This window comes from Electrophorus electricus, chromosome 12 (assembly GCF_041902795.1).
Source record: "Electrophorus electricus isolate QZ-2024a chromosome 12, ASM4190279v1, whole genome shotgun sequence".
In the NCBI taxonomy this organism is placed as follows: Eukaryota; Metazoa; Chordata; class Actinopteri; order Gymnotiformes; family Gymnotidae; genus Electrophorus; species Electrophorus electricus.
Window position 1 is genome coordinate 7,492,112 of NC_137508.1, and position 19,547 is coordinate 7,511,658.

A 19,547-nucleotide genomic window follows, 5' to 3' on the forward strand; every position below is an offset into this window, starting at 1 on the left:
CAATACTACATGTGAGGTAAAAAGCACATGAACATTTGCTTTCAGTATTTGGTGTGACTCTTCTGTAGCAATAACTACAACTAAACATTTGCTTGGAAGACTTTTAGCCAATTCCTTCATACAAACATGCTTAGAAATGTTGATCACTCCAAAACATTAACATTCTTTGCTAGTGCTTGTCATCTTGCTGTATGATCCATTTTCTCTTGAGAGTTCAGACTGATGTCCTTTAGAATTCACTATTATAATTCTAAATTAATTAATTGTTCCAATGATGGCAAGCTGTCCTGTCCCAAATGCAAGAGAAGTCCAAACCATTATAGCACCACCACATTTCATGGATGGGATAAGGTTTGTATGTTAAATTTAGCATTTTCCTTTATCCAAACAATGCTTCAGTTAAATCAAGTTGTTCCATTTCAGTCTCATCCATCCAGAAGACATTTTTAAGTAAACTTCTGGTTATGATCTTTAGTAAACTGCAAACAGGTTTTGTTTGGAGAGCATTGGCTTTTTCCTTGCAATTCTGCAATACACACTGTTGTTCAGTGCTCTCATAAACATTAAGATTGGTCAAGGGGAAAGAGTCCTTTGATTGCTTAGAAGTTACCTTGGGTTTCTGTGACCTCACAGTTTTACACACCTTTCACATGAAGTGTGAGTAAGAATTATCTGACTGTCGATTTGGTGGAACCTTTTCCAGTCTGACATACAGCCAAGGCCCTGCAAAATTTCCTTTGTTCATGCCATAATACACTTCTACATACACTTTATAAACAGCAGACTGCTTCTTCCCTGTTCTTTATATAAAAAGGGGGTCCACTCACACCTGATTGTCATCTCATTGACTGAAAATCGATGACTAATTTCCCCTTCAAATGAACTGCTTTTCCAAAATCTTCATGTACTTTTGTTGCTCACATATGTGCATTTTTAAATTAATTTCCTCAGTAATTACCAAGTACCATAGTTTTATCTTATTTGTTTAACTGGGTTCTATTTATCTACTTTTGGCACTAAAAGCCCTATGATGTAGGTCATGCATATGCAAAAATATAGAAAATTCTAAAGGATTCAAACTTGCAAGCATCGCTGTCACTCTCATACAAAAGTTCGTTTTGATCCCAACATTTTCAAACAAATTGGGAATAAATGGCAACGTTAATAGTGGCGGTTAATCGTTTGTCCCCATTATTGTACATATGTGTTAAATCTTTTCTTGAAATAGTAACACATCGACGTTGCCTGAAGTGTCTTCCAGGATATAAAAGCCTAGATTTAAAAAATAAAAACACTAGTACAAGTAACGCGTCTCATCATTCGGTCTTTTTTTCCTATTTTTGTGAGTATTAGGATGTTGGATTGGTATATTTGGCTGTTAAAGTTAAGCCTAATGGCTTAACCTGTCTAAATATAAATGTAATACTTATTTTTAACTTATAAGTCATGTCAAACTGTTAACTATTACTCAGACGTCACAGGAAAAAGTCTATCGGACTATAACTAGTCTAGCCGATACACTGAATCCGAAGACGCATCCACGTAGTGGCTCTCTCTCTCTTTAAATAGAAACGAGAGCACGCTGGCGCGTCTGCAAAGTGCAGCCAGCAAACAGATGTTGTACTAAAGAAGGATAGCCCCATGCTGGTCTGGGATCAAAAATTTCCCTTTCTCCGCATGTGCAATTAGATCGACACAAATTAACCGGCTCTAGATTATAATTATTTTCTGAACCTCTTGATAAATACGGATCATCGTTGTAATTTGACTTAACAATGTTTATTTTGAATTGTAATATTTTTCCTTTCTAGTGATAAACAAATGTAGTAGCACTTTAAACATTTTGGAGGCTTAAAGTAAATCTAGGTATGATATAGAAAAACTTGGACATAGGACATTTAGGCTTTGTTTCCGAGAAAGTCTTATTTTGTGTCTCTAATCAGATAGGTTATTTTCCTCAGGCATTGCAGTAAACTACTAATTATTTGCCCAATCTGGCATATTGTTGGCCACCTATGGGTCCTCCTTCCTTTTTCTCGCCCCTGAGCTAACTGACGCCAAGATGGTGAGTGATCGTGAAACGAATACAGAGGCTAATCTTATAAAAATCTTCCCAATCTTAAAAGTTTAACTAGTTGACCTAGCATAATTATGATTTGTGAATGGTCTACAAGCATAATATACTTTTATTAAACGTGAATGTATGTTCTGTTTATTGTAGTCTAAACAGCCGTGCCACAGGACTAAATGAGCTTGGTTGTAGTCAGTGTCCCATTTATACGTTGACAAAAATAGTTGCAGGGTGTGATTCTGAGATGAAAGAATGTCTTTTCCACCTGATCTGATTATGTAGCTCTAGCTGATCCATTTAAACGATTTTACCCAAATGTTAAGATGGTTGGTTAGCTTTTTGCTGCCTTCTGCTGTTGGTTGGTTGTGTATGCTTTCTGCTCATAGATTAGCTAACATTAGCGCAAAACTAACTAGGTTAGCCTGGTTTCCAGGTAAAGCAGTTAAGTGAGCGTATTGTACCGCATAACCAGACCAATAACCTTTATGGCTTCCAAAGAGTACTGCAGTTTTCAGCTATCTGAACTTGCCAAATTCATAGCTAACTAGCCGGTATAGCTATGAGGGTTGTTGGCGGTTGCTCTTAGAATTAGCTAGGGAAATGAGTATACCCAGCGAGCAGAGTTGGCTGGTTACCTTTCTTTTTGAGTAACTTTTCAGATAGTACGCAGCGTAATTGTATAATTTGACTTTTTCTTTTCCAGAACGACAGTGTCACCATCAGGACGCGGAAGTTCATGACTAACCGCTTGCTTCAGAGGAAGCAAATGGTAAGTGATGGGTAACATGGCATGACCGGTTGTTTAGCTTTTCTAGTGGTATTCATTTCCACTTGGTGATTAACCTGTGGTGCATCCTTTTCTTACCAGGTTCTTGATGTGCTGCACCCTGGCAAAGCAACAGTCCCCAAGACTGAAATCAGGGAAAAGCTTGCCAAAATGTACAAGACCACCCCTGATGTAGTTTTCGTTTTTGGCTTCAAGACTCAGTTTGGTGGTGGCAAGACTACAGGTTTTGCCATGGTCTATGACTCATTGGACAATGCTAAGAAGAATGAGCCCAAATACAGACTAGCAAGAGTAAGCTGCTTCCACATTGTTTTATCTTTAAATTATTCTTTAAGACTATATAAAAGTAGATTGCTTCAGTAAGAGTATTACTGCTTGCTGGAGTATTGTAGGTGTTGAACATGTTTTCAGAGGATGACTTGTTCTGCTTTAGCATGGTCTTTATGAGAAGAAAAAGACCTCCAGAAAACAGCGCAAGGAAAGAAAGAACAGAATGAAGAAAGTACGAGGCATCAAGAAAGCCACTGTTGGTGCTGCTGGCAAGAAGGTAACGTCCAACTACCCAAATAGCCCTTGTCAACTCCATTTCAAGCTTTAGAATGCTGCAATTTATTTATTCACACTTCTGGTTTAATGTCATCTTCCTCCTTTCATACTACTGGAATACAGAAGGTAAACGTCTAGTAGACTGATTGCTGTGAAAGGGTGTTTGGAGTAATGGTTTAATTCCTTACCTTTTGGTCCACTAAATCTGATCACGTTTATTGTAGGCAAGTGTTTCAGTTGCACATAATTGCTAGCTGTTAGCTATTATTAAACCATCACTCTGTCCACTTAATTTAAAGGTAGTGTGCTTGGTTCACGCTAATGGAGTTTTCTGCAACTAGATCTAAGGACATTACTTTGAGCTGAAAAATTAATAAGTGTGGTTGACGGCTATGGCAAGGTGCATAACAATATGAAATGGCTTATCCACTCTTGAATAAGTAATTTACTTAGAGCGGAGCCTTTTATTTCAGAGAACAGCTGTATTGTTACCAAATCAAAGTCTCATGTTTCCACTCCATTTTATCCCCCGTTTTACTTTTGCCTTCTCTGGATGTTTTCAGAAATGAAATCAGGAAAAGGTAGAGCAGAGATCGGCATGGTGTGCTGATTGCAATCCAATTGTACCTGTAGATTGAGTGCTTTGCATGTTAAATCCCCAGTGCCTCATTCTCAAAGGAGATGCCCATTTGAAAAAGCTGTTTGACACAAATTATTAAAGTAAATGATGAATTGCCAACTTTCTCATTTGTAAACGAGAATTGTAAACTACTAATTAGAAGCAGCATGACATGATTTTGAAATGTACATTTTCTTGAAGTGTGAAGCACGTTAAAATAAGCTGCATGTTAATAATGAAACTTGCCAGCAGAAGTCTTTATAAAACTTGAACCAAGAATTACTGAATGATGAACCCTGTAGTGTAGCAGCAATTTCTGCTCTGTCTAAGAATTAAGTGGTAGTTCCATTTCCAAACTGCTGCTGGAATCTTCTAATTGTGTACCATTTTTCCTCTACAGTGAGACCTTCAGGGAAGACCATCCTGAAAATGTTGTATATTGTCAACAAATAAATAATAAAAAAGCAATTCTGCTGTTGTTTTTGAAAGCTTTAGGTCCTGTTTTGTAATGGGTGCTCTTGCCCTTTACACCATGTGAATTTTCAGCATGTTTTGGTTCATACCCCCAATACCCTAGTGTTTCGATAATTGTTTCAGTAGCTGTAAAGGCAAGACATGTGCAGATGTATTTATGGAGGAGTCAGTTGGGGGGTGAATTTCTCTTAACTTATCGGATTAATTACAATGGCAATGCTCTTCCAGTTGAAGTTTTGTTTCCTACTGGAAGATGTTTAACAGCCATGGATATCTTGTATCTGGTCTTGGATTCAGTTGCATGTTCTCGGAAGGTACAGTGAGGTTTAGAATCCTTTTGTGAAATGGAACAGCTCTGGAGGGTCGCATCATGTTTAAACTCTTGTTTGGAAATGCCACTGGGTTAGGCAGCCTTGTGTGAGGTGTGCCTTTAGGGCTCCATTGTAACCAGACACCCGCTGCACTAGAGAGCGAAGACCTTGGTATTAACCCAGTGCTTTATGATGCAAGAAAAAGCTGGGAACAGGAGGTGAAATCTAGAGATCCAGTACCCCTGTGTGTTCCTGCCTCAGGGCATTGAGTCTGAGGAACATGTTATTGATAACACAGGTGCAGTTAAGAGTGAACCCCAAACAAGCTGTATTTGCAAAATTGGGGAAAATATGTTTATGCAGGATTCTGTTATGATTAAACTTCCAGCTGTTAAGAATCAAATGTTGAAGGATAATTGATTGCGTTCAGTTATTTCATTTGAACCAAACCTTCAAGATTGTGAAACTAGATCAAATACTATTGTGTTGCTATTGTATAAAAGCCTATTATGTATTACTTCATTTTTACCGACATTATGCTGTGTGTGTGTGTGTGTGAGAGAGACCTGGTCAACATCTGAAGAACATTTCATTAGTATGCCTGCAAACAGTAATTAAATATGCACATAATCACAGTGGATGAAAACCAACCATCCCCTAGGATTCCTGAGGTTTGCATTAGATTACATTATTTATTTGCTTGGCAGATGTCCTTACCCAAGGCAGTTTTTTAAAGTTATATTTTTCACTGATCATGGCTGTCTTCAAGGCCACATGGAAACAGGTTCTAGCATGAGGTTTAAAAATTGTTTTGTACTGGCTCAGCTGAAGTAAGTGCATGTCTCCCTGTTTTGGAGCACAAAGGAGGGATGCTACAGTAAAACTGGGTGTGTAAAGGAGTGTACCTTTTCACTCCAGTAACCATAGCTGCCACTTGGGGGCGGCTCCTGCCCAGGTTTGTGGCCTGACTCTGTAATAATCAGTCACACACACTGCACACAAAAACACATTCCCTGTGGCGGAGCTGATTCAGTATTCCACTGGCTGATTTATGCAGAACAATTCTCCACAGGAATGGCTGGAGCCAGGGTGCGGAGGGGGTAAAAATGTCTCAGAAAAGAAAGACTGTGCTAAAAAATAATTATCTCTGGTGTCGCTGTAGCAACAATCTTTGAGGCTGATGTCAATAAAATATTGAACAGCACAATCACATTGAATTTGATCTAAGAAGGGCTGGTGGGTCACGCAGAGCCGCAGGAGTGTGCTCGGAATTTTCCGGAAACGTGGGCTGAATGCAGAGTGGGAGCACACCGCTGTCTGCAGTCATTTAACATGTCAAAACAATGACTACTCCTGTCTGCAACCTGAATTCTGTTAGTTTTGCTGTTTCAAATTAGCCTTATGTCTGAATTAAGTGTGCTCTAAATGTAATACCAAGTAATTTCACATGTATTTTATATTTTCTCTTATTTGTTATTTATGTCTGTCTGCAATATCAAAAAGTGTTTTACTCAGTTTGTTTTTCACACTAAGACAGTGCAAGTTTATATACCGCACACTTCAGGACTCCTGTGATTAATTTTGATCTGCTGTTGAACTAATTACCATACTGAATCAGTGGCTCCCAACCTGGGTATGTAGTTAATGGTGTATTTATTTATTATTATTATTATTATTATTATTATTATTATTATTATTTATACTGTTATCTACATTAGTAAAAGTGTTATGAAATGTTATCACTCGTAAGGTGTTTTTTGTATTTGTTATTGTTAGCAGTGGTGGAGTTTGTTTACTCCAGCACACTGTATTTCAGATTAGCATTAAAATGCAAAATGTCAGATGTAGTTTGGGGGTATTTACACCATTAATGGGTAAAGCATTTAGGAAACCCAAACCTTTTTAATTCACAACCCCTCAGTTCAGGGAACTGCAAGTAATTGAACTACTGGCTGATCAGTTGTTTCAAGGCCAGATGTGGTATATCCAAATGTCTCTATACTTCGTAGTTTACATTTATTCCTGGAGTATTGTTGTCTCTCAGCACAAAGACGAAAGGAAGAAAGTATTATCCAGGATATATCCATAAATGTGTCAAAGACTATTATAAAAAGAATATACACTGCCTGGCCAAAAAAAAAAAGGTCACCACCTGGATTTAACTAAGCAAATAGGAGCCTCCCATTGGATAATTACTGCAAGGGTGATTATGTTTCAGCTGGCAACAAGTTATTTAACCCTAACTGATGCAGTGAGTAGCTTCTCATTTGTTAAACAACCATGTCAAAAGACACATCCTGTGGTCGTGGAAAAGATGTTAATCTGTTTCAGAAGGGTCAAATTATTGGCATGTATCAAGCAGAGAAAACATCTAAGGAGATTGCTGAAACTACTAAAATCAGGTTAATAACTATCCAACGCATTATTAAAAAGTGGAAGGACAGTGGGGAAACATCATCTACAAGGAAGGAATGTGGTTGGAAAAAAACCTTGAATGATCGTGATCAGCGATCACGTAAATGTGTGGTGAAATCAAATCTTAGAAAAAACGACATCAGGACTCAGGGATATGTTTACTAGTGAAAGTTAGAGCATTTCCACATGCAAAATACGAAGGGAACTCAAGGGATTGGGAGTAAACAGCTGTGTAGCCTTAAGAAAACCACTTGTCAATGAGGCTAACCGACAAAAATGGCTTCAATTTACTAGGGAGCATAAAGATTGGACTCTGGAGCAATGGAAGAAGGTCATGTGGTCTGATGAGTCCAGATTTACCCTGTTCCAGAGTGATGGGCGCATCAGGATAAGAAGAGAGGCAGCTGAAGTGATGCACCCATCATGCCTAGTGCCCAACCATACAAACCTGTGGGGGCAGTGCTATGATCTGGGGTTGCTGCAGTTGGTCAGGTCTAGGTTCAGCAACATTATGTGCCCAAAGAATGAGGTCAGCTGACTACCTGAATATACTGAACAACCAGATTATTCCATCAATGGATTTTTTCTTTCCTGATGACACGGGCATATTCCAAGATGACAATGCCAGGATTCATCGAGCTCAAGTTGTGAAAAAGTGGTTAAGGGAGCATGAGACATCATTTTCACACATGAATAGGCCACCACAGAGTCCAGGCCTGAACCCCATTGTGAATCTTTGGGATGTGCTGGAGAAGACTTTGCATAGTGGACCAACTCCCATCATCAGTACAAGATCTTGGGGAAAATTAATGCAACTCTGGACAGAAATAAATGTTGTGACATTGCAGAAGCTTTTGGAAACAATGCCACAGCGAATGCATGCTGTAATAAAAGCTAAAGGCGATCCAACAAAATATTAGAGTGTGTGACCTTTTTTTGGCCAGGCAGTGTATCAGCATAACCTCAGAGTATTTACTCGCAAGAGACAAATCACTGGTAAACTTACCAAAAGCTTGATTGCCCTTTTATAAAAGCCTGGAATAGTTTTTAAAGTTCTGGAAAAAAAGTCTAATGAACAGATGACATGAAAATGAACCTGTTATGGAGTATAGAGAAAAAAGGCACAGCTCCTGATCCAAACCATATCCTATCTATAAATCATCTGGCATGAGCAGGTCTAGTCTGTTACTTGTCTTCACTGATGTTATGACAATGACAGCTGCAACAGGAAGAGTTCTCAAGTTCAAAGAAGCATCTTAACTGTTCAGATCCCACCAAATGCCTTCGTCTTGCATTGTGACATTGATCTGAAACACATTTCTAATTCAAACCATTAAGCTTTCCAGCGCCAAAAAATAGAATGTTCTTGACTTGCCAAGTCACATGACCTGAGCCATATTAAACATTTGTTTCGCTTAGTGCAGTCAAGGAAAAAGGCTTTGCAGAGTATTACTAATGAATAATATCCAGTGTCTGAAAATGTCTGTGTTGCAGTCCTCAGATAGTCATTGACTGCAAAGAATTTGCAACCAAGTACTAATGATAATTTTTAAACTTTTGCCCAGTTACCTAATATCATGGGACTATGCATAGAAAAAGAAGTGATTCCATATAGTTCACCAAATATATAATAAACACACAAACATTATACTCACTGTTTAATTTTTAATCTCAGTGTGCATAAATACAGAACCACCATCTTCACAAAAAAATTCCATTGTCCAGTGGCTTACAAAACTTCACCATATATATTTTAAGTATCTTATTCTCTACCACCCTATCTGTGGGGACAAACCAGAGAGAAATTAGTCCTCTAGAACTAATGATCTCACCAGTAGTCTAGATAATCTGTCGATAGTAAGTAGAAGATAGCATTAATTGAAAAATAGTCGTCTTGTAGACCCATAACCTGTATTGTATTACCAATCATGGCATATTTTATTTTGCAACTTGTGAATCTTGATTCACAAGCCCTGTATTTATTGAAACTTGGCTTTTTGTCTCACAGTGAGACTGGGGATATGACATACTTTACTTTGACCAACTCCTAAGTAGGTCAAACAAATTGAAGTGTCCTTGGCTTTGGCCTCAATATATTGTTGAGAACAAAGCAATATGTTCCTGTTCTTTAAGAACCTTTTTTCCCCTTCATTGGCATTTTTTAAATTATGTCACATGGCACCAGAATGATTAAGATTCGTATCCCATGTACCAGTCATGCATATTAGGTAAATATTTTTGACACCTGCTATGGCTGATGCACTGGTTAAAGCTTCATAAGAATTTGAAACACTGACTTTTATGCTTAGGTGTTGATAGGCTAACCTGGAAAGATTGTCATGTTTGCTTGATATCTTCCATCAGCTCATGAATAGTGCATTTGCAATCTATGCAAAGCATGATCTCCCACAAATATAATAAACCCAAGTTTAATCCACTCCCATTGGAGTAAACAATCTACTGCATGTCAATAGCAGAACAACAGAAACAGGTTTGTTTACTTTTCATCTTCTGTTGAAAATTCTCTATATTTTCTGTACATCCTCTTCACAGGCTACAAAGTTCATAAAAGATTATAGTGACATTTTCTTGCAGTTCCATATTCAGTTATCTTTGCATGTTTTACTTGACAAGCAATTTGTTTTCCCTTGAAGATCAATATATCTCATTTCATGACTGAATCTATCTTTTGACTGAGACCAAAGCATGTGGCTTGACAGCTAAAATGACTACAGAAACACTCGAGTCTGGGTGGTGTAAGAACCAGAATTATAGAATGAGCAACAATGGAGTGAGAGAACACAGGGCTTGCTTTGCTTTGCTTGTGTGGCAATGGGAAAGATGACATAAATGGGGCTTTCAACTCAGGGACTGGTAACAGATGGCGTTGGAAAATGAGGCTCTTCTCAACAGCATTGACGCACACTCCCAGGGGCTTTCTTTCTCTCTCTCTCTCTCTCTCTCTCTCTCTCTCTCTCTCTCTCTGTATCTATCTTTCTCTCATTCTTTCTTTCTTTCACCCCCATCATAAACACATGGACGTAAGAAAACTAGTGAGCTCACAGAATTATGGCCAGATTAAGTTGTTGCATTGCTACCCAGAGAGAGAAAAGGAGAAAACGGAAGGAAGATAGTATAGAAGGAGGGCTAGGTCGGCTGTTTATTATGCAAGGCTGCGGAGGTTCGGCTGGCCAGCTCTGTCATCTGGGCCGAGGCAACCATTCTGGCTCTTCCAGACGCAGTAGGCAGATGGCGGGACTGTGTCTGCTCTCCTCCAGGGGCAGCTGCAGATAAAAGAGAGTGAGAAAGGGAACTTTGCTTCTGTGTGCTTCTTACAGACAGGAGACAGTGCTGAGCCAAGGAGTATGTCAATGTCAATGTGCCCCAGCCTGTTGAAGTGGTTCAAACTGTGGGTTTTTATTTGTCCATTACTCCAAGAGGCAGGGTGGGACCAAATGGTGATGTCTGAACACAACACACAGTTTGTCTTTACTTCACCTGCTGTTGAGCATGGGGCATAGTGAAAACTGTTACCTCATACCAAAACAAACAATGCCCTCTAAATTACCTGCTTGTGATGGCTAGAACATTACTAGAGTGTGCATTAAAATGGACTGTTCTCTTAGGCATATGCTCTCATATGCTCTATAAGAGCTATAGCAGCAGATGTTTTTATTTGGTTATCCATGTTGAACTGATCAGGAGTATCTTTTTAGATTTTACATTTAAAAAAATTCAAATATATATATATATATATATATATATATATATATATATATATATATATATATATATATATATATATATATTTTTTTTTTTTTTTTAAATTGATGTGATGTTGATGTGATGTTGGCCCAGTATTCTGTATCCACTATCCAAACATTCAAGACATAATTTCCAAAATTCTTACTTGAAGAATTAGTGTGGCCAACAATCAATCCAATTGGCATATTTTTCCATTTACCCACATGTAGTTGATGAACCCAAACAAGTTTTTAATTCATACTTAGGTTTGTAGATCTGTAAGACTGATCTTATTAATTAATAATAAAGTCATTGTGATCCAATTAGTGTGAGACAAATTACAAATCAAGATGATCATACAATTGTTACCAAATACATTGTGCCTCTTGGGACAAAATTTATTCTTAAATGGATCACACAAAGTAGGAAGTCAAAAAAGAAAAACCCACACCTGTAAACCCATTGGACTGTTTGTTAATGCAAATGTCTAATGAGCTAATCACATGGCAGCAACTCTATGTATTTAGGCATGTAGACATGGTCAAGACCTAAATTCAAACCAAGCATCAGAATGGGGAAGAACTGTGACTTGATTGACTTTGAATTGGCATGGTTGTTGGTGCTAGATGGGCTGGTCTGAGTATTTCAGAAACTTTTGATCTACTAGGATTTTCACACACAACCATCTCTAGGGTTTACAGATAATGAACTGAAAAAGAGAAAATATCCAGTGAGCAGCAGTTCTCTGGATGAATATGTCTTGTTGATGCAAGAGGTCAGAGAAGTATGGCAAGACTGATTTAAGCTGATAGAAAGGCAATGGTATCTCAAATAACCACTCATTACAACCAAAATATGCAAAATAGCATCTCAGAATGCACAACATATCAAACCTTGAAGTAGATACGCTACAGCAACAGAAGACTACATGGGCTACAACTAATGTCAGGTAACAACAGGCAACTGAGGCTACAATTTGCATGGGCTCACAAAAATTTTATGATAGAAATTGGAAAAACGTTGCCTGGTCTGATGAGTCTTGATTTTTGTTGCACTTTTGAATGGAAGGGTCAGAATTTGCTGCAAATAAACTGAAAGCATGGATCCATCCTGTCTTGTATCAATGATTCAGGCTGCTGCTGGTGGTGTAATTGTGTGGGGAGTATTTTCTTGGCACACTTTGGACCCCTTAATACCAAATGAGTATTATTTATAAGTTCCAGAGCCTACCTAAGTATTTGTGCTGATAGTCCATCCCTTTAAGACTACAGTGTACCCATCTTCTGATGGCTACTTCTAGCAATATAACATCCAATGTCACAAAACTCAAATGATCTCAAATTAGTTTCTTGAATATGACAAAAAGTGCACTGTACTCTTATGGCCTCCACAGTCACCAGATCTCAGTCCAATAGAGTCCCTTTGGGATGTGTTTGAACAGGAGATTTGAATCATGCATGTGCCATTGACATATCTGCAGCAACCCTGTGATGCTATCATGTCAATATGGACCAAAGTCTCTGAGAAATGTTTCTAGCACCTTGTTAAATCTGTGTCATGAAGAATTGGGCTTTTAATATCAGAACAGGACTTGAAACTATGAGTATGACTATGTGGAACAGCAGCTTTATTTGGTGGTATTTAAACTTTTATTGGATAAATTCTATATGATTTGCAGTTTTATACTGTCCCTCATTTGGAGTGACCGTAAGTAATTGGACAAAGTAAAGTAATCCTAAATCCTAAAATGTTCATGTTTATTATCCTACTTGGCAGCAACTCCACAGTAGTTGTTAACCGTCTGTAGTGTGACTATACTCTGGTGATATTCGGACAGGCCTGTGAGGCAGTCATTTTCAGTTCCTATGTTTATAAGGGACTTACTTTTTCAGGAAGTAATGCATACTTACTGGTGTTCAGGTTGCTTGAATGACTTAACCACTTGAGACCATTCTACCTTTGGGCCCTAAAAATTTCATAAATTAGTAATAGGTTTCAAGTTTCAGTCCTGCTACAAGATAAAGCATCTTTGTTTTTTTTGTTTTTTTGTTTTTTACATTTTGAGGCAATTGAACAGATGTGAACACAATCCATTCAACTCATCCTACTGCTGTAATCAGCAGTCACATCACCATTAAGACAAATTAGCCAGTTCCTCTGGCAGCCATAGATGTCCATGACATTGTAACTCAGATGAGGCGGTGTTCCTTTTTTTATTGTGCATAAGACTTTGATCCAGACTTTGATTTGTGTACCTTTTAGTATGCTCTAAACTAGTGTTTCGGTTGTTAAGGCTTAAGAATTTGTATCTTTCCTTGCTGGCAGGTCTTGCTGCTGTACTGTTCTCTCTGTGGAAGTCTTTAACAAAATCTATGTCTACAACTTGGCTGGTGTTCTTGATCAGCTCAACAGTTTTTTCAGCATGATTAATTGTATTCTTTGGTCATTCATTACCCATCCATCATCACTTATTGCTAAACTCATCAGCGAGCTGCGGCCTCTAACAATACTCCAGTTTTGGCACACCTAATGTCTGGCTATGTCTCTGACTGATTTATTTTCAGTTCAGCTTCATGATGGGCAGCTTTACTGGAATTGATATTGCTATTGTCTCATATTTGGAGACAACAGATACAGACTTTATAGCCCTCTTGTGCATGAACTAATGATGCAGCAGCACGCTGCTGGCCAAGAAGCAACTGAACAATCTAATTACTAATTGTCTAATTACTTAGGGTCTACTGAATATGCATTAAAAGAAATTCATATATGATCCACCCACTATTTAATCATCAATAATGTTAATAAATATATGGATTCTTCTAAGACATTAGGACACACTGGACTCTCATTTCTGTGCAATACATTTAGTTGCTTGAAGTGTCCAATAATATCAGTTTTGCAGTAGTAACCACTAAACCATGGTATTGCTAGCTATCTCTGCTCTGTGCTGGTTGCTAGGTGCTAATATGTAAAATGAACATGCTTTTCAAGGCCCTCAGGATCTGGCAAATGATTTGCAGAGGCCATGCAGGGCTGGTAGAATTCTAATCATGCACACTGTATCCAAAGCCTGGCTCAGGCTGTGATTTACCCAGACAAAAATCTGCACAGTGCATAATGAAAACAAGCTGAGTCTCCTCCACACTCTCCACAGTGCTCGTGCCACATCTCTCATGCTGAGTGCTAGCCTGCTACATTTACATAACAGCTTAGCGCGGTGCCATCTGCATATGGTCATCAGAGTATTCATTTCTTCATCATTTAACCTCTTTAAGTCCTCCTCAGCTGCATGATTTGTTGATTATTGAGCATTTACTTGAAGGATTGTCTTAAGATCCCCCTTCCTCCATGCACAATTCATTTTTTGGGTTTTCCACTGAGGGAAAATCACCCCTTTCTCAGTCACTCCCTTGGCATAAAATCCCCCTGCTGAAGGAGAAGTGGTGTCTGTCTTTCACTCAGCAGACTGTATGTAGCAAAACAGTGTGAATGAGATCTCAGCATGCAGCAGGGCAGAAGCATCTGCACTGGAACTGCTCCTCTTGGATCACTCTGCTCAGATGTCCTTGTTATTTTCATGGTGGGAGGATATGGGCTGCCTGGGCTCTCACAGCTTCGGGTGACCAGCAGATGTTAGGCACTGGCTGACAGTGGACGGCTGTGGGGATGACACAAGGCCTGACTGGGCAACATGCTGTGATGATCAGGCTTGAATTTCACCTTTCACCTTGTGTGCAAACAAGAAACCTTATTATGGTAAATTTACTGTAGTTTGATATATATTTACTAATTTATTTCCTTTGGAATAGACTGGACTTGCAGTCCCTCTCTCTGGACACATTATGCTCTCTTATCGTGTTAAAGCTGTTATCATACAGGCTGGGGCCTCAGTCATCTGTCACCTACCTGCTGTACATTATCTCCCAGCTCATCAGAGGCTGAGTGCTGACTGAAAATGATTCAGTCAGTTGTCTGGATTAGGCCAGTCTTATTCTCCAAGAGCATCTACTCATGTAAAGATGCTTTCCAGTGCCAGGTGCTATTTGATACAAGCCTGTTGCTTTGAACAGCAGTGGTGAAATCCTTAATTCTTTACACCTAAAAGATCCCATAATCCAGCCTGTTCCTTTCCCAGGCTTAATTTAGTGGCCTGTTTTGGGTCTAGGTGGGATAGCGCATACTGTGGACTTTGCATCTCTCAAGTATTGTCTTTTTATATTAAAATTAATAGTGGGGTATTTAATCAAATATGAATGGCCTAATTAGTGTGTGAACAAAATCCAATTCATTGAGTGTTATAAAAAGTTCTGAATTGGCTCTCAGATCCTATTAAATATTCAGTCTTTTGTGCCATGTTTAATTCAAGTCAAGTCAAATTTATTTATAAAGTGCTTTTTACAATAGCCTATGAGAGGCTATTTAGGCCATTATTTAAACTTACCTCTCAAACTCACTATCAAACCTCTTACACTCACCATGATACTGTCTCACACACTCTATCAAACCTCTTACACTCACCATTATACTCTCTCATACACATTATCAAACCTCTTACACACATCATCATACTCTTAGACAGTCTTGATAGTGAATGAGAACATGTTATAGTGAATGTGAGAGAGTTTGATAGTTACTCTCTCAGTAGTGATGGTAGCTGTAGCTCACTAGTAATCAGAAGATTGCCAGCTCAAACCCTAGTACTGCTAAGTTGCCACTACTGGGCCCCTGTGCAAGGCCCTTAACCCTCAAATGCTCCAGATATAATCAGTCACAATTATATGTCGCGTTAGATAAATGCATCAGCTAAAGATGAGAGTTTGATGGTCACGTTTTCTGATTGGCCTAGACAGTTGTCGTTTAAATGAGCACTTACTGGTTCGCTTATAGTCAATTCTCCCCCTCCCCCCTGTGAAGTTAATTTCCTAACAAGTGGAAATACCTATTGAATTCCCTTTAAATGGAACCAAGAGCTCAGCCCCAGATTAATGAGGCTTTTGGCCACTTATGCCGAGTTAACACTACACGATTTTAGCCCTGATCTTCCGCTTGCAGACATGTTTTGGAGGTCGTCAAGAAAAGCTCCAGATCGGAGGCAAATCGGCGTTCTCTCGATGCTCGAAATCGCCTATCTGTCGCTACGTTGTTCAAAGACACGATCCAAGAGGCTCGCCGATCGCCCGCAGAGTCCCGAAGAATGTCCAGCATGCTAAATACCTGGACCTGGCTGCGACCTGAAATCCTAGTGGTGCGACCAGGTAGTGAGTTGGATATAGAGCTTCAACCGATGAGAATAACCGATAATAACCGATGAGAGTGATGGAAACCTGGTTAAGGAGTTGTACAACATCAACATACATGGTTCCAATTTATGAGGCACTTTGCTTGCACAGCTGATGAAGGACCGTTTTGTTTCTCTGGTTTCTCTCTTTACTACACTTTTGAATCTCTCTCTCAGAGAGAGAGAGAGAGAGAGAGAGAGAGAGAGAGAGAGAGAGAGAGAGAGAGAGAGAGCGTGTGTGTGCGAAATACCATGAAGGATAAATAGACAAGATAGACAGATTATATCTATGATAAAAAATGTAACGATACTTTACAGACAAAACATTTCACGCATGGTGTGGACTACAGCGAACTGACGGCTTTGAAGTGGTGCAGTTTGTCTTTAACAAAAATATTAAATTCACTGAACAACGTCAACACTATGGCCAACGCGTTGCGACAACACAACTGACAGGCCTCTGAACGGTTTTTGTAGGGTCGCCAAAAACTGGTTACTTTGCCGGGAGGTTTGTGGAAAGTCCTTTTAATGAAATCGGTTATGTACCCAGGAACATCTTTTTAAAATTACGGTACCCCATAAGTGCAATTTATTGTGAATTATTTTTATTTATGAAGTGCCGTCAAGTCGATCCTGGCAATTGTATAAACTGGTCTCCAGAATCCTGTCTCCTGTTCAGGACTTCAGACTTCTTCATGGGTTGTTCATTTCGCAGATCGTATTGAATTGATTCATGTCCATATAACGTATTAGATTGTATATTAAACACTACTAATAGAAACACGTAACCACTAAATGTCACAAACGTTTTAATTAGATACAACATTTAATCAAATAGAACATTTAACCAGTTATTTGTAGGGCGCTGTAATCACGCTTTCAAGCCTTCCATGCGCAGATTCCTCAGGCGTGAAAGCCTAAAACAGTAAATGAGAAATTTGTTAATATTATTATTTTTTTTATATTAAGACCTCTGGTGATTTAACATTTAGCTGGGGTCTGTTTTATAGTTAAGTGCTGGCTAACATAGCTAGCTGCTCAATAAACAGCTGACGACGTTGCCGGGTCATTCCATGGCTTCCATATTTTGGTATTTGTATACCGTCCGGTACAGGTCCTATTGTACACCTGGCGGGAAGTTCAGTAACGACCCAGTAAGGTGCCCTAAATACCGTTCATTTTGTTACCGCTAGAGAAAGTCCGGCTGTTGTGCCACAGCAGGCATTTATCTCGGAGCGTTCAGAATATTGCAATTGGTACTTTAAAATCACATTTAAGTGACTATGAAGTGAATATGGCTGAGGCGGTATTCGAATTTAGAGTTTATTTAAAGTTGTTTAAATAACGCTGGATCAACTCAAAAAGGAAACCAGCATACAGTCAAACTCGGATATCATATTTCCAACTACGTGAAAACACTATAGGCTACATTTAATATAATGAATTTTATAAGTTAATAAGTAAATAAGTATATTATATTATATATATTTACATATAAGTAAGTGCTGTCCCTGGAATAAGAGAAACTGCATATGCTGCTGCTGATAATAACTTGTTTTGCAACAGCATGAGAAAGCACAACTGTTTTTTTCAGCAGCAACAGCATAGTTTTCATGTACGTTGAGTATCATTTAACGTTTATAAAATGTGAAATAAATGGATAAATCGGGTTTTAAAAATTGTATATTATATGCTAAGTGAAGATTGTGCTACCAAAGTAACGTTAGCTATGTTAAGGTAGGTAGCTCATCTAGCGGTTAGCTGTGATAGCCAGCAGTTATCTATAACCCCCTACCTGTTAAATCACCAGAGGTTATGATACAAAAATAATATTAACAAATTTCTCATGTACTTTATTAGGCTTGCCTGGGGAATCTGCTCATGGAGAGCTGATGGCTTCGAACACGTGTTTAGACGTTTTATCGAATTCAAACGTTTGTAATCTTGTTAGCTAGGTTGCGTGCTTCTATTTATATAATCGTGTGTAATAATACAGGCTAATACGTTACATTATTTGGACATATGTGAGGAATCAATTCAGTTGGAATGACAGCTAAGCAATTATGTAACAGTTGAAACAAGAGAAGGAGGTGGATACGATCAGAGGAATCATGAACAACTCATTAAGTCTTAAGTCCAAAATAGAAGGCAGGATATTGTGGTGAAAAATCTATGGTTGCCAAGAGATGGAATCGACGGCACTTAATAATAATAATTCACAATAAATAGGGTAGCTTATTTATTAAATGTTCATAAATGACGTTTAAAAGTCCCATGGACGTTGCCAGGACGTTCACGTACGTCCTACAATAACGCCCTCTATAGGTTAACGTCTTTGCGGCCTTATAAAATAACGTTCAGAGGACCTCCCCGGGACGTATTTTCTTAGCTGGCCAGCTTAGCTAGCGTTACTTTGGACCGCAATCTTCACTTCGCATATAACATTACAGGTGATATAGCTAGGTAAACTAACGAAATGTGCATTTTTTGACATACGTATCCATGTTTATACATCTATTTAACGTTTTATGAACGCTAAATGACATGAAAACGGGTGCACTTTCTCGTGTGCGCAGTATGAAAACAAGTTATTTACGTCACCAACAACGTTTGCGGTTTTTTCTTTTTTCTCCCAGGTGAACAGCACTTTATAACCTACCACTGTTCATTGTACGAAATATATAATAACATGTGTAATAAACCTAGAAAGGAACTCAAAGGTGGAAGCCATCCTCCTCTGGACGACGCCGAACAACAGGAACACAATTCATGTGAGAGTTAGTTCTTTGGATACATGATAAACTTTTTCGGTGGGTAGCTCACTTAATATGTGAGGGGCTTCAGTGGCATTCATTTTGTGTCTGATCTATATGTGCTTCTGTAGGTTCACTAATGGATGTTTTCTGTCTCTAATATTGTATTAGCAACTGCAGTTCAAGTATAATGGGTACCATTATTTCCATTGCGTTATAAATCATTGTCCCATGAATGATTCATTGCTGATGTACATGAGGCATCCTGCGAAATCTGCTACAACCGCTCTATGCTCAGCCATGAGTGATTTTAGTAAATCAACAGCAGGGGGAGCCAATAAAACAAATTTTTTGAAACGGGATCTTTTTCCTCTCATGGATAGGATGAATCTCTTTAATTTAAAAATCTACAAAAGTAACTAAATCCATTTATTTGTTATGATAAATAACATGATAAGGAGCACTAATGTATAAATAGCTAATATTACACTCCATGGCCTTGGGGTGATATATGCATGTAATATGGTCACATAAATGTTAGGCATT

The 19,547-nt window shown here is 38.6% G+C and overlaps 1 protein-coding gene across 2 annotated transcripts; it reads left to right on the forward strand.

The window, feature by feature from the left end:
• The first annotated feature begins 1,976 nt into the window (after nucleotides 1-1,976).
• Nucleotides 1,977-4,491, forward strand: rps24 (ribosomal protein S24). Of its 2 annotated transcripts, XM_027015811.3 has the most exons (6): nucleotides 1,977-2,065; nucleotides 2,775-2,840; nucleotides 2,940-3,149; nucleotides 3,292-3,405; nucleotides 3,968-3,985; nucleotides 4,424-4,491. In XM_027015811.3, the coding sequence occupies exons 1-5, from the start codon at nucleotides 2,063-2,065 to the stop codon at nucleotides 3,971-3,973; spliced, it is 399 nt and encodes a 132-aa protein (XP_026871612.1). In that variant the 5' UTR covers nucleotides 1,977-2,062; the 3' UTR covers nucleotides 3,974-3,985; nucleotides 4,424-4,491. The 2 variants fall into 2 exon arrangements, with proteins under 2 accessions (XP_026871612.1, XP_026871613.1); XM_027015812.3 differs by lacking the exon at nucleotides 3,968-3,985.
• Nucleotides 4,492-19,547: the final 15,056 nt, after the last annotated feature.